The sequence below is a fragment of the Muntiacus reevesi genome, chromosome 14, assembly GCF_963930625.1.
Source record: "Muntiacus reevesi chromosome 14, mMunRee1.1, whole genome shotgun sequence".
Taxonomy (NCBI): Eukaryota; Metazoa; Chordata; class Mammalia; order Artiodactyla; family Cervidae; genus Muntiacus; species Muntiacus reevesi.
The window spans coordinates 65,971,542-65,986,510 of NC_089262.1; the positions used below are offsets into that span (position 1 = coordinate 65,971,542).

The following is a 14,969-nucleotide window of genomic DNA, read 5'->3' on the forward strand; positions in this document are numbered from 1 at the left end:
TGTCCATCGGGAGGTGAGACGCCCTGGCAGAGGGGCCGGGGCACGCGGGGAGCGCAGGCAGGGATCCCCTGTTTGCCGACAGCCCCGCGGGGACAGTGACGAACAGAGGCACCTCTCTGAGCCCACCAGAGGAGAGGGCATGGCCAGGGCCAGTGGGTGGAGACCACAGCTTAGTGGAAAGTTTTCAATTCCTCACCTCAAAAATGGGGTTAATCATAACAGCGTACTTCACAGGGTTTTGTGGGATTAAATAGAATAATGCTATAAAGCCCTTGACACAGCTCCTGGAACACTGGTCTAAGCTTATCATACACCAGTGTGTCCCTTGAATAAAGGTCATGCGTCGTTTCTTCCTCTCTAGGGCACTAGCTCTGGGGTAGGCTGGGGACACACTGAGGAAGGGGAGAGTGACTCTATCCAGATGCCTGATATGAGAAGTTAAAGTCAAACGCCACCTCTTTTATTTAAAAAAAAAAATTGTCAGTTTATTTATTTCTGGCTGTGCTGGCTGTTAGTTTCAGCACTTTGGATCTTCAGTCCCAGTTGTGGCATGTGAACTCTTAGTTGCGGCAGGCATGTGGGATCTAGTTCCCTGACCAGGGATCAAACCCAGGCCCCCGCACTGGGAGCATGGAGTCTTAGCCATTGGATGACCAGGGAAGTCTCAAACCTCACCTCTTTTACTAAGCTTGAACAATCCACTAACTCACTCAGTACCTGGGTTTCCTCATCTGTAAAACAGAAGAATAATAATATCTACCTTGCAGCCTTGTTGAGGGGTTTAAATGAGGTCACACCTATGAACAGTTTAGCACATGCTCAGTAATGTCTGTTGAGGTTATCATCTGTTATTATATTTTCCTAAGGTCTAGGCCACGCCTGTGTAAAGGAGATTGGAGGGTCACCTGGCTTCTGGGGGTGTGGGCCTTAAGGGCTGAAGGGGGACGGTTTAAATGCTGATCAAACCGCAGCTGGAAATGTCAGTCAGACCATGTCCCTCCTGTGCTTGCAGCTCCAGCTCACCCAGTGGAAAAGCCTGCGACCTCATGGTGCCTACAAGGTCCTAGAGGACCTGCTAGCAGACTACTGCTACTCCTCCCTCACTTGTTCTGATTCAGATGCAAGCTTGTTCTGCCCCAGGGCCTTTGCAGTTGCTGTTCCCTCTGCCAGAAGGGATATTCCCTCTGCTTCTCTTGTATATTTGCATAGATCACTCCCTCACTTCCTCCAGGCTTTTGCTCAAAAGGCATTTAGCCAGAAGACTTTCTCTCTCCATGCTGCTTAAAATAACCCCCATTTATTACCTTTCTCTTTTATTTTTCTCCAGACTAGTTTTCTCCAGCTGACATAGCGTATATTTACTCAGGCTTTTTTAGTGTCTTCACCACTAGAATGTAAGCTTCACTGTAAAATCTTCAGGTACCTGACATGTGTTAGGAACTCAAACATTTGCTGAATGAATAAGTGAATAAGATATCCTGAATACGTCCCTGCTTCTCAAGTTTCCCTAGTCTTCCATTTGCATGCTGGGAGCTGCAAGATTCTTAGCTATCTGAGAACATAGAGACCCTGAAGTGAGTTAAGAAGCAAAATACATGTTATATGTGGAGCAAAATACATGGAGTTCATACATTTGCATTGTAGTCAGAGCTTCGCCTCTGCATGATTTCCCCGAGCTTTAGTGCATCCAACTCTGAAACGAGTTCATAGCGGGATTCTGCAAAGGGGTCCCAAAGAACTGCTGTGGAGGAGGATACGAGGAGCTGAATGTGTCCATGGAGTTCCAGGCCCTCTGCTTCACCTGTACCAGCCACAGAAGCTCCCCGCTCATCAGGTTTGTTACTGGATTCTATGATACCTTTCATTTTCCGGGGAAAAAAGCTATCGAATGCTAAAAATTAATCTAAAAGCAGGTAAACTCGATGCTGCTTCAGGTCCCTTCCTGCACTGGAATTCCTGGAGTCCTGCCTGGCGGCTCAGACAGTAAAGAATCTGCCTGCAAAGCAGGAGACCTGGGTTCAATTCCTGGGTCAGGAAGATCCCCTAGAGAAGAGAAGGGAATGGCTACCCACTCTGGTATTCTTGCCTGGAGAATCCCATGGACAGAGGAGCCTGGCGGGCTACAGTCCATAAAGTCGCAAAGAGTTGGACATAACTGAGCAACTAACACTTTTTCACTTTTCACTTTTCACAAAGGCATTTCCCTCTCCCGGTCCCAGGACACTCACCTGGGACATGTGAACCACCTCAAACCAGCGCAGGATGCCGGGAAGCTTGTATGCAGTCACGAAGGAGGTCCTCTCAATCCACATCGACTGTCCCATTGGGGGGAGGCAGGGGCAGGGAAGCAACACACTAATGAAACCTGACCAGCGGAGCTGGGACCCAGCCAGGCCCCCAGGCCTCCTATCCACCCGGAATCAGAATAAAAAATTACAAGATCCAGAAACACACTCCCGTTTTACCCTGAAGAATCCTTTCCCAATGTGAAGTTTACATTTTCCCTAGATTTAGGTCCAGTATGTTTTAACCTGGGTCTCTGAACAGGCATAATTTTTAGGCACAATTGAATGCATTCACCTGCATTTTTTGGGTGTGTGTGTATAGCAATCAATCATCATATTCTTAAAGAGGCAGAGACACCGCCCCCCCGCCCCCCAAATATGAAGAATCGCAGTTGAGGGGAAAGAGCGGAGAGAGACTTGGAGCTGGCCCCTTCCTTGTGCCAGCCTTGGCCCCTGGGAATAGCAGACAGGTCCTGGGACACACAGGGACACTGGGGACTCTGAATCCCCGAGGCTGACAGCGGCTCTTGCCAGGCCTGGGTTATATGGAGAGTGGAGAGGCTCGGGAAATGAGAAGACAAACCCAAGAGAAGAGCCTGGAGAGCGGGTCTCATTGTCGCAACAGAAGCCAGGCTCCTTCCTGTGGGTCTGGGCCAGAGGCCCTCCCATTATGCTTCTGGCAGGAGCACGCTCTGGCTGACACAGAGGCCCAGGGGAATGACCGAGGCTGCTGAAGGGGAGAGGAGACACTTACGGCAAACTCATTCTCGGGATCGACGGCCCCCCTGCGCACTGGCCGGGAGTAGTGGAACTTTTGCACATAGTTGGATTTGTAAAAGCTGCAAGAGAGGAAGAGGCTGAGGCCCCTGAGAGCAAAACCTGACCTGAGCCTGCACTGTCCAGGGAGGCCCTCCGCAGTAAACTCTAGGTCTGGTAGAGCCCTCGCTGTAGCGTTTAAAACAAGGCTTTCTTTCTAAGATGATTTAGAAGCTCGTCAGTCATATGCCCTCATAAGAACATAGCAGCCCTCAGGGTACCCCAAAAGTTGAAGTTCTATCATTAATACACATATTAGTGCCTGGGCCATTGTTTCTTATAATCTAGATGAAGGATCTGGACACATACAAGGTTCTAGACTAATGGCCCAGAGGTATCTTCTAAGGATTCCTTGAGGTGTTCCGGCTACCCCCCATCAGTCTTCCTGAATCTCTAGGACTGTTCTAGCATCAGAGCCAGCAGGGCATGGTGCTGGCTGTGTGCTTGTCATCCCTTGCCCGAGGGGGCCTTACTGAGATGGGGACGGAAGGCTGAGATGCAGGCTGAGCTATATCTGTTCCCCTACCTCCCTAGCGTGAGACCACTTCTCCCCCAGAGAGCAAGCCATTCCTCTCACAACTGAGCTCCTGCTCGGACAGGCCCTCCCAGAGAAGAAGCCTTTCCAAAGGCACTCAAGGCGTGAAACCGGGCGCCTGGGCTTAAGGGTGGTGAGCCAGACAGCTTGGAGTGGGCACCCTCCACTCACCCTGGGAGGCACCCTTGGAGTGGGCACCACCCCCCTGCCGCCCAGAGATCCCACAGACCTTCTGCTTCGCCGCCTCATTCCTGACCTTGGCTTCTGGTAAGAAACAGATCACTCTTGTCTTCATGCCGCTACCTCCAATGCCTCCTTTATTTTATTTTATATTTTAAATTTTCTGGTCTGTGGGGTCTTAGTTTCTTGACCAGGGATTGACCTTTGGCCCTCGGCAGTGAAAGCACCGAGCCCTAGCCACCGGGGGAACTCCCGTGATGCACCCTTTCTAAATCGTGATCCAGACACATCCACCGTCAACGCCCAACCTTCAAAACGCCTAAAAGATGTCCCTCTGGAGAAAGCGCTCAGCCCAAGCATCATGACCCTGTCGCCCACACTCTCCGGCTGTGGATTCCTGGAGCCGCTCCGGGACCAACCTGAGTGACAGGCTCTCCACGTCCCACTCAGTGAAGCCCATCGCTGCTTCCTGAGGACTCCCCGGCCGCAGGGTGAGCCCGCCCTCTTCCTCCTGGCCACCCCTGGTGTCAGCCTTCCAGGGGCAGGGCCCAGAGGGCTCATGGGGGTGATGCTTCTTCCAGGAAGGAAATGGAAAACAGTCTAAGATAGAAGGGTACCAAGGCCTGTCCTCCCACCAGCTCTGCTTGCTTGGCAGCCCCACGGAATGTTCCTCCCCACGTTCCCTCCCCTGAACTGAGGGGCTTACTTTATAATCTGGTCAGGAACCGGCTTATTCTTGAACCTCGGGTGTTCATCCAAGACGGGCTGGACAGTGAAACACTGGATGTCTGCAGTTCCTGTAGTTAAGAGCTCACAACGTGTTGGTCAGGGGTGGGGGGCAGTTCCAAGCACAGCAGGTCCCAGCTGAGACCCCCCGCCCCCAGGACAGTCCTCTGGGGCCAAGTTTTTAACGAGTGACAAACTTCAAGATGCTAGGTCCTAGTGACCACTGAGCAGTCACCATGGTCCTTATCAGAGCTGCAACCCCGTCCGAGGGCTCAGCCACTGCTAACAGTTGGTTAGTATTAATAGTCCTTAATGGTACCCCAATTCAGTACTATTGCCTGGAAAATCCCATGGATGGAGGAGCCTCGTAGGCTACAGTCCATGGGGTCACAAAGAGTCGGACACGACTGAGTGATTGAACTGAACTGAATCTTTGCTATACTATTATCATGAACAAGAGTAACGTCTAATGCATTTATAGCTCTTCACTGATTGCAGAGAATGTCTCCCCTTAGTCTCCTTTCATCTCTCTGGTGCTTTAACCAGTGCTGTTAACGTAAATTATACTTTCCAGAGAAAAGGACATCAGGGTCAAAGAAGCTGAACAACATGGTGAAGGTCACACAGCTTGTGAGCACAGAGCTACAGTCTGTATTTGGGTCTGTAACCCTAAGCTCAGGACTCGTTGTCTATAGTTGGGGCTCCCCGCTGAGCAGCAGCATCGCCATCACCTGATGGCTTGTTAGAGCTGGTGACTCCCAGGGCCCACCTAAGATCTAACGAGTCCCAGTCTGTGTTTTGTAGGATCCTCAGGTGATGCACACGCATGCTGCAGTTTGAGAAGCCCTGCTTTAGGGCAGGTGAATACATGCCATCTAGCACTCTGAGAGCAACTGCCTGGGACAGGAATATAAGGCCGTGTCCAACCTCAGTGGGAAAGAGCTCCATGATTGATTAGTGATGCCTGCCATGGACACAGGCTACAGAAGAGTTACCATGTGTGCCAGACTTCTGCCACGCCTGCTCTAGACCTTTGTTCACTGTCAGTCAATAACGTGGCAAACCAAATAAACAAGGTCAGTCATCACCGGTCCCACCCCGAACCTTACTTCACTTCCCAGCTTCCATGGCTTCCTTACCTTCCTCTCGTTTCCAGGTGCCCAGGTTCTCCTCCCTCTATTCTACCTGATGTCCACCTTAACTTGAAAATTCTTCCCTTGAGCCTGACATTTCTGCCAATTAAGAAATTGCAAACTCCTCTTGTTGGCATTCAAATATGCTACTTTTGAATATGAGCTATTCAAATATTCCAATAGGATTCCAACCCATTTCCCACCATTATTTCTGAGTATGCAACAGATGATCCCGTTCCCTTCGCTTAGACTATTTCTCCATGCCACCATGAAGCGCAGTCCACCCTCAGTCAGGTGTACCCTTCCTTCCTGGCCCTCCACGGCATCGCATCTGAACACAGAACTCTTGTCTCTCCAGCTCGCTGTCTCCTCCCTAGAGTGCTCTCCCCGCCAGACTGGGAGCTTCCTGATGCAGGCGCTGGGACTCCTTCACACAAAAGAAATGGCCAAAACGTAATTCCAAGTTAGATCCAATTCTCCCTCACTCAGTAAACTCACTCTACACTAACATGTCGGGGATGTAACAGTTTTACTGCTGAAGAGGACTTTCACATTCAGTGAGAGTCCCTCAGAAAGAGACAGAGAGAAAGACAGAGGTAGAGAGAGATCAAGAGAGAGACAGAGGCAGAGACGGTGAGAGAGCAGAGGCCAAGAACTAGCAACGCTTAGTACAAACGAGTAAGCCTTATTGGAAGAAGTCACATGATACTCAGGAAGACTAATTTCTATCTCAAACTCTACAGCAGACAGCCTTCTCTGGGAGGGAATTCTTTCTGGATTAAGTCTAGGGCAGGAGTTGGCAACCTATAGCCCTCTGGTCAAATCCGGCTCACTGCCTGTTATTGTATGGCTCCCAGCTAAGAAGAGCTTTCATAGTTTCAATATTTGAAAAAAAGAGTCTTATGTGACATGTGGTAACAATATTAAATTAAAATTTCAGTGTTCATAAATAAAGTTTTACTGGGACACAGCTACACTCATCCATTTATGGACTACGCATGGGGCACCCCAAGCACAACAGAGGTGAGCAGCTGTGACAGAGACCAAAATGTGTCCCATCTGGCCCTTCATGGTAAGTCTGCCAAACCCTGTACTGAAGGAGGTTCTAAGCCACGTCTGCTATTTGGTCCTAGAGGAGAACCCAAACCTGTCCTGAAGAAGCCAGTGACAACACCCTCCAATCACATCCAGTAGGCTGCATGGCTGCACCCTCCCCCCACGTGTTAAACGGCAGAGGGGTGAGTGGGGAACAGGAGACACTCACTTACGAGACCTTTGCTTTCAAGTGTCTTCCCCTACTCGGGTACCTACGTGAGAAGACACTGGATCTGTTACCTTTCCAAACTGCTTGTCATGCAACACAGGAAGGCAACAGAACACAGCGTTAAGGGCTCAGAGTTTGCAAACATCCGACGTGGGTTAACTCTTAGTTCCATCAATTTCTGAGACCTTGTGCAAGCTGTTTACATTTTTGAGCCTCATTTTTCTTATTTTTAAAATGCAGAGAGTAAGAATACCCAACTCATGGGATTATTATGAGGATAAAATTAACCAATGAATGAAAATGCCTGGCATGCCATCACTTTACAATAGTTAACAGAGAACACTGTTCATTAATCTTACATGAAAACGATGGCATTATAGAATGCAGACTTGAGGCAGACCTTGGAGTTCAAATCTCAACTCCATCATTAACTAGTTTTGTACTCTTAGGCAAACCACCTTACCTCTCTGCCTCATGTACTTCTCTATGAAATAGGGACAATTAACACCCACCTGATAAGAGTTTTTAGTCACTCAGTCATGTCTGATTCTTTTGTGACCCTATGGATTGTAGCCCACCAGGCTCCTCTGTCCATGGGATTCTCCAGGCAAGAATCCTGGAGTGGGTTGCTATTTTCTTCTCCAGGGGCTATTCCAGACCCAGGGATCAAACATGAGTCTCCTACATTGTGGACAGATTTTTTTTACCACTGAATCACCAGGGAAGTCTATATGGGGATTAGAAAAATCTAGTTACAAGACCTTCAGTCTTATGCATGACATGAAGAGGACATTGAGCAAATGTCAGCCCTTTCCCTCTCCGCCTGACTCTTGGAGCTGAATAAGACCTGCGTATGATGACACAGCCCAGTAACACACAGTTTCTCCTCCCACCATGAGTTAAAGGGCCACATAGTTCAATACCAGGACATCCACATAGCAGGGCCTTAGACTAATCCCATGTCTCGCCTGTAACCAAACTCACATGTGTAACCAGTCAGCTTTGCCACTGGTTACATTTCCTCCTGCAAATAACCATGGTAGAGCAGGCATGAAGGGCAGGCGAGCATAATGAAAAGGTTACAGATGAATATGTATCACCCAAGGGGAAAATGTTTGCATTAAGGTTCAGCAGACTTAGCAGACCAGCCGTGCAACCTGTCAGCCCCATCTTAAAGGCTGTAACTTAATCTGGGCTACGGGGCGCAACACAGGAGCTGGACCAGGTTCATGCAGCCCTTGCGGCATCAGCTCCTGACCTGGTGAACATTACGCTTTGCTGCACTGGAGCCTTGCTCCCACCAGACCTCCCCAGCCGCACCAGCACCATCTCCTGTCACTTTGGCCTTCTGCGTGCCCCAGACAGCGCGCTCCCTCCCTCTCACCTTTCTCTAGCTCCCCTTCCTTTCCCCTATCTCCTGTTTTCTTTCTCTTTCTGTTGACCAGCAAGTGTTTTCTGAGAGCTGCCTTTGAGGATCACTGCAGTGAGCAAGAGCATGGGTCTCTGCCTTCCTGGAGCTTCTGTGCTAGTTTCTTTTTTTTTTTTAATCCTTTTTATTGTAGAAAAGACCCTGATGCTGGGAAAGATTGAAGGCAGGAGGAGAAGGGAATGACAGAGGGCGAGATGGTTGGATGGCACCACTGACTCAATGGACATGAGTTTGAGCAAGCTCTGGGAGTTGGTGAAGGACAGGGAAGCCTGGAGTGCCGCAGTCCATGGGGTCGCGGAGACAGACATGACTGAGCAACTGAGCAACAACTGTGGTAAAAGTCACATAATGAAGCCATGATATGTTACCCATGTTTAACTCCGCAGCTCAGGGGCACTAAGCGCATTCACACTGCTGCGTGGCTCTCACCATCACCCACCTCCCGAACTTTCCACCTTCCTAAACGGAAACTCCGCCCTCATTAAACACTAAGTCCCCACTGTGCACGCGTGTGTGCGTGTTAAGTCACGTCAGTCATCTCTGACTCTCTGTGACCCTACCAGAGGGTGGACTGCAACCTACCAGGCTCCTCTGTCCATGGGATTCTCCAGGCAAGAATACTATAGTGGGTTGCCATGCCCCCTCCAGGGGATCTCCCCAACCCAGAGACTGAACCCACATCTCCTGTGGTTCCTGCATTGCAGGTGGATTCTTTACCACTGGGCCACTGGGGAAGCCCAAGTCCCCATCGCCCCTCCCCAAACCCCAGTCCCTGGCCCCGGCATCTACCAATATACTTTTTGACTCTATGAATTTGACTATTCTAGGTACCTCGTATAAGTGGAATCAAACAGCATTTGTCTGCACCTACTGTACACTGGAATGTATTTTTAATGTTAACTAGATATATATCCTGAACTTCCCAGGTAGCACAGTGGTAAAGAATCTGCCTGCCAGTGCAGGGAGATGCAAGAGACACAGGTTCAGTCCCTGGGCTGGGAAGATCTTTTGGAGGAGGAAATGGCAACCCACACTAGTATTCTTACCTGGAAAATTCTATGGACAGAGGAACCTGGTAGGCTACAGTCTTTGGGGTCACAGAGAGTTGGATACCTCTGAGCACACACGTATACAGCATACGCCCTATGAACAGATCGCACTTTCTTGTTTTTTTTCTCTCCATGGTATTCAGTTGACATATGTACACTGCGATGTATGAAGTAGTTTTACACTTGAAATCACAAAAGATAATGACAGATTGAGATCAGTTTGCTAAACAAAGACAAACAGGGGTTGAGATAGCAGAGTACTGAAGACTTCCAATACGGTGACCAAGGAAGGCCTCTTCTGGGAGGTGTCCCTGAGTTAGGATTTGATGGGTGACAAAGGAGCTGAGGGAAAGGCATTCCAAGCAAAGAGAAGAGAAAACACATAGGCGCAGAGGCAAGAACAAGCTGGGCATGTTTATAAGGAGCAGAAACAAGATCTGTGGGGCAGAGAAGCATGAGAAAGGGAAAGAAAAGTCGGGGGCAGTGACGTGGGAGACACAGGCAGGGGCCAGAGGAAGGGGAGCCTTGCAGGCTTGTTCAGGAGTTCTGATTTTGCTATAAGGCAATGTGGCACCATTTCAGTTCTTGGAACCTCAGGACCTTTGCACACGATGCTCCTTCCCTCTGTCTAGGACATTTTCCCACCTCATCACCCACCTTCAACATCACCTTCCTCAAAGAAGACTTCCCTTCCCTCCCAGTCATGGTAACCAGCAGGGCTTTCTTATAGCATTGATCACATTTTTACAAATACCTATTTAATGATGCTGTAAATGTCTTTCACTTGCTAGACTGGAAGCTCCCTGAAGGTAGGACCACTTTGTGAGTGTAATTTCTGGTTCCCTGTACAAGGAAATGCTTGGAAGAGTCAGAGCTTGATGGTAATCATCACAAAGAAAGAAGGAATGAGTGAGTGAGTGAATTTATCAATGAACACAACATTTACAGTTTCCTGAGATGGGTTCTTTTTGGATCCCGCAGTGGACACTGAAATTGGCACCACTGCAGTGATTCTGGCAGCAGTTCCCAGCTCTAGGAAAGGGCTCTGGCTCTGTGGATTGAATTCCTGGCAGGGCTGCCCATGCCCAGCCCTTGGCAGGGGGATTTGTTAAGGATACACTGGCCTGGGGCGTTCTTCACATCATCCCCAGGCGCAGAGGTTGTGTTCATCTTCTCCGCATTGGGGAACTGGCTCATCAGCTGCATCTGGAAATCTTCTCTTCGCTCATACTCCTTCCCTCGGTAGATGAACACTTTGTTCTGCAGAGAAAGGACATCTGTCAGAGATCCCAGGGCCCAGGCTTGGAGGAGACAGTTCAAGCCAAGCTGGGAGGCTGGTCAGGAGCACAGGGCTGTGGTGACAGCCTAGAGATCTCTTTACTCTCTGTCTCCCCTCCAGGGAAAGGATGGAACCTCAGCTCACACACTTCTAGCTGGGCACACCACTTTTTTAAAAGGATTGGTTCTAAAGGGAGAAGAGATCATGGGTGCTGAGAACATTTTCTTCAAACCATCCTATGTGCAGCCTCCAGGGCAATTCCTCACTCCACTTTCACACCCACTCTCCCATCAACATGGCCACAAAGTTTCCCTCCTGCCTTTAAAGGACCATATGGGCTGAACCTGTGGGCTGGAAGGGACCAGCATGCGGGTTCTTCATCACCAGGCCCCATGGAAACACACTTTACCCTTCCCTGATACGTAAGCTTCTTCTAGACCAATACTTTTTAAATAGGCAGTGATTTGCCTCTTAAGGGATGCTGGTTATGTCTGGAAACAGTTTTGATTGTCACAACTCCAAGGAGGAGCACTCCTGGGACCTAGTGGGCAAGAATGCTTCAATGCACAGGATAGGCCCATAGCCGAGCATTATCTAGTCTAAAATATCTATAGCTGAGGTTGAGAAACCCTGTTCTAGACCCTATCTGTGCCACTGTGCTGCCTCTAATGGTCTCTAAGCTCTTCTGTCCAAAGCCATGCCTGTATCAATGCTTCCAAACCTGGATCCTCATTTCAGGCTTCCCTGATAGCTCAGTTGGTAAAGAATCTGCCTGCAATGCAGGAGAGCCCAGTTCAATTCCTGGGTCAGGAAGATCCACTGGAGAAGGGATAGGCTGCCCACTCCAGTTTTCTTGGGCTTCCCTGTGGCTCAGCTGGTAAAGAATCCTCCTGCAATGCCTGGGTTTGATTCCTGAGTTGGAAAGATTCCCTGGAGAATGAAATGGCAACCCACTCCAGTATTCTTGTTTGGGAAATCCCATGGACAGGAGCCTGCTGGACTATAGTCCATAGGGTTGCAAAGAGCTGGACATGACTGAAGCAACTTCAAGTCAAGTCAGGATGGGTTTATTCTTGTTATTTTTAAATAAGTTGTTTATCCTTCAAATTCTGTTAACCCTCCATCAGTTCAGTTCAGTTCAAGTTGCTCAGTCTTGTTCGACTCTTTGTGATTCCATTAACCGCAGCACGCCAGGTCTCCCTGTCCATCACCAACTCCCAGAGTTCACCCAAATCCATGTCCATTGAGTCGGTGATGCCATCCAACCATCTCATCCTCTGTCATCCCCTTCTCTTCCTGCCCTCGATCTTTCCCAGCATCAGGGTCTTTTCAAATGAGTCAGCTCTTCATATCAGGTGGCCAAAGTATTGGAGTTTCAGCTTCAACATCAGTCCTTCCAATGAACACTCAGAACTGATCTCCCTTAGGATAGACTGGTTGGATCTCCTTGCAGTCAGTCCAAGGGACTCTCAAGAGTCTTCTCCAAAACCACAGTTCAAAAGCATCAATTTTTCAGTGCTCAGCTTTCTTTATAGTCCAACTCTCACATCCATACATGACCACTGGAAAAACCATAGCCTTGACTAGATTGACCTTTGTTGACAAAGTAACTTCTCTGCTTTTTAATATGCTGTCTAGGTTGGTCATAACTTTACTTCCAAGGAGCAAGCGTCTTTTAATTTCATGGCTGCAATCACCATTTGCAGTGATTTTGGAGCCCAGAAAAATAGTCTGACACTCTTTCCACTGTTTCCCCATCTATTTGCCATGAAGCGATGGGACCGGATGCCATGATCTTAGTTTTCTGAATGTTGAGCTTTAAGCCAACTTTTTCACTCTCCTCTTTCACTTTCATCAAGAGGCTCTTTAGTTCTTTACTTTCTGCCATAAGGGTGGTGTCATCTGCTTATATGAGGTTATTGACATTTCTCCCGGGAATCTTGATTCCAGCTTGTGCTTCCTCCAGCGTTTCTCATGATGTACTCTGCATATAAGTTAAATAAGCAGGGTGACAATATACAGCCTTGAAATACTCCTTTTCTTATTTGGAACCAGTGTGTTGTTCCATGTCCAGTTCTAACTGTTGCTTCCTGACCTGCATACAGGTTTCTCAAGAGGCAGGTCAGGTGGTCTGGTATTCCCATCTCTTTCAGGAGTTTCCACAGTTTATTGTGATCCACACAGTCAAAGGCTTTGGCATAGTCAATAAAGCAGAAACAGATGTTTTTCTGGAACTCTTTTGCTTTTTCGATGAACCCTCCATAACTAGTACTAAATAATTAACCTTTCTTATCCTCAGGATCTTATTCCATGGATTCAACCAATCGTGATTCAAAAATATTTGAAAAAAAATCTAGAAACTTCCAAAAAGCAAAACTTGAGTATGCTGCATTCTATCAACTATTTACAAAGCATTTACATTGTACTTAGTATTATAAGTAATCTAGAGGTGATTTGAACCATTTAGGAGATTGTATGCAAACACTACACCATTTTATATAAAAGACTTGAGGATCCTCAGGTGTTATTCTCTGCACAGGGTCTTAAAACCAATTCCTGGTGAGTACCAGGGGACAACTGCATTTTAAAACTGTCTCAGTTTTAATTTTGGGTGTCATAAATGCTAGATAGATAAAGTCTACAAATACAGAAGTTCTCTGGGGACCTTGATCATATTTTTAAGAGGCAAAATGGCCCTGAGACCAAAAGGTCTGAGAACTTGTGCAATACAGTTCTCGCTGGGTAGCAGAGCTCCTCCGGCCTCTCCAAGCACCTCGTCCCTGGGATGGAGTGCTCACTGCCTCACTGGACAGCCAAGGCTGCCATGTATGTAGGGAAACACAGCACATGGCTAAGGAGCTGTTAATGGAGGGGGACTGAGGAAATGCAGGAGAAGGGGACAGCACGTGGACACCGGAGGGTTAGGGCTAGGGATCTGAGGGTTAGGACCTGAGCTCAAGCAGAGCCTCAAAGAACAGGGAGAGACGAGAGGCCAGGGCCCCGGGACCCTGGCCTGTGTCCGCATCACCCATAGACTTACCCGGAGGAACGAGGGGAAACCCTGGCCGTAGTACCCAACAGCAAAGTAGTCTGGCTTCGGTCTGAGGATTTTCATGATGTTTTCATAGAATTTTGCCTGCTGGATCTGAAAGAAGAGAAGTCATAGCTTGTAACAACACAGATGTGTATTAAAGGCACATTCAGCTCTGAGGGGTTAAGACGTGATCATGACACCAGAACAATTGTGCCAAGTGCACATATTTGCATATTCACGGAACTGTCTGTCATCATGATAGTGATATGTTTACAATATACCAGATACCCTGTTAATCGTCCTACCTACAGTAACACGCATACTTGCATCACCCTCATAACAATCCCAAGGAAGTGTATCTCTGCTTTGCCAATAAAGAAATGGTATCTCAGGGCATCCAGTAAGTAGGGAACTGAGCCCTGCCGGCTGTTCAGAGCCCCTCCAGCATCATGACTCTGCTCCCACCGGGAGTGTGTCTGGGGCAGTCTATAGATGGGGAAGTGTTTCTGGATATGGATCTCTTCCTGTGTATGCACACCCAACGTACTTCACCAGTTCCAAGAGGTGTGCGCTTTTATATTTTAACATCTTTGAAAAGAGTTTGTGTTTTACTTTACACCTAATGGCATCTTCCAATCACTATTAACTGGAGAGAAATCATGACGGGGCACGTAAAATAGAATGGTGCAGCTCACAGATGACAGCATTTCACACTGAACACAACATGGAAGATAAATGTGTGTGGCCCTGGATGTGAATCTGCATGATGTGGGCTTGGCGCACAGCTGTACACGTCCATTAGTGGATGTGTGAATGTATACTGGGTGTGTGTGCAAGCATGGATGTGCATGGGTGGTGGTGGTGATGGTCTAGTCCTTAACACAGGAAATATGTAGTTGTTATACAGATTATTTGTTTGTTTTAGTGGCTAAGTTGTGACCAGCTCTTCTGCGATTCCCATGGATTGTGGGAATCCCATGGATTGTAGCCCGCCATGTTCCTCTGTCCATGGCATTCTCCGGGCAACAATATTCGAGTGGGTCGCCATTTCCTATTTCAGGCTCTATAGGCGTGTGTGTGTGTATGTATGCATGTGTACTGCATACATTAGAAAGTGTGTGTACCTCCATAGCTGCAGACATCTATGTGGGCAGACTCAGGCAGACTCTTGGTGCAAGTGGTGTGCGTGTTGACATCATGCCTGAGAACACTATATTCCATACCCATCCCCCCACCAGA

General features: G+C 48.2%; 1 protein-coding gene across 1 annotated transcript in view; it reads right to left on the minus strand.

The window, feature by feature from the left end:
• DOCK2 (dedicator of cytokinesis 2) overlaps positions 1–14,969 on the minus strand; it is a 459,258-nt gene that overhangs the window by 21,960 nt on the left and 422,329 nt on the right. The window contains exons 40-44 of the mRNA XM_065905443.1: positions 13,737–13,841; positions 10,536–10,677; positions 4,523–4,604; positions 3,040–3,124; positions 2,229–2,315 (exon numbers count right to left, since the gene is read on the minus strand). Of these exons, the coding sequence (XP_065761515.1) occupies positions 2,229–2,315; positions 3,040–3,124; positions 4,523–4,604; positions 10,536–10,677; positions 13,737–13,841 (501 nt within the window). The remainder of the gene's footprint in view (positions 1–2,228; positions 2,316–3,039; positions 3,125–4,522; positions 4,605–10,535; positions 10,678–13,736; positions 13,842–14,969) is intronic.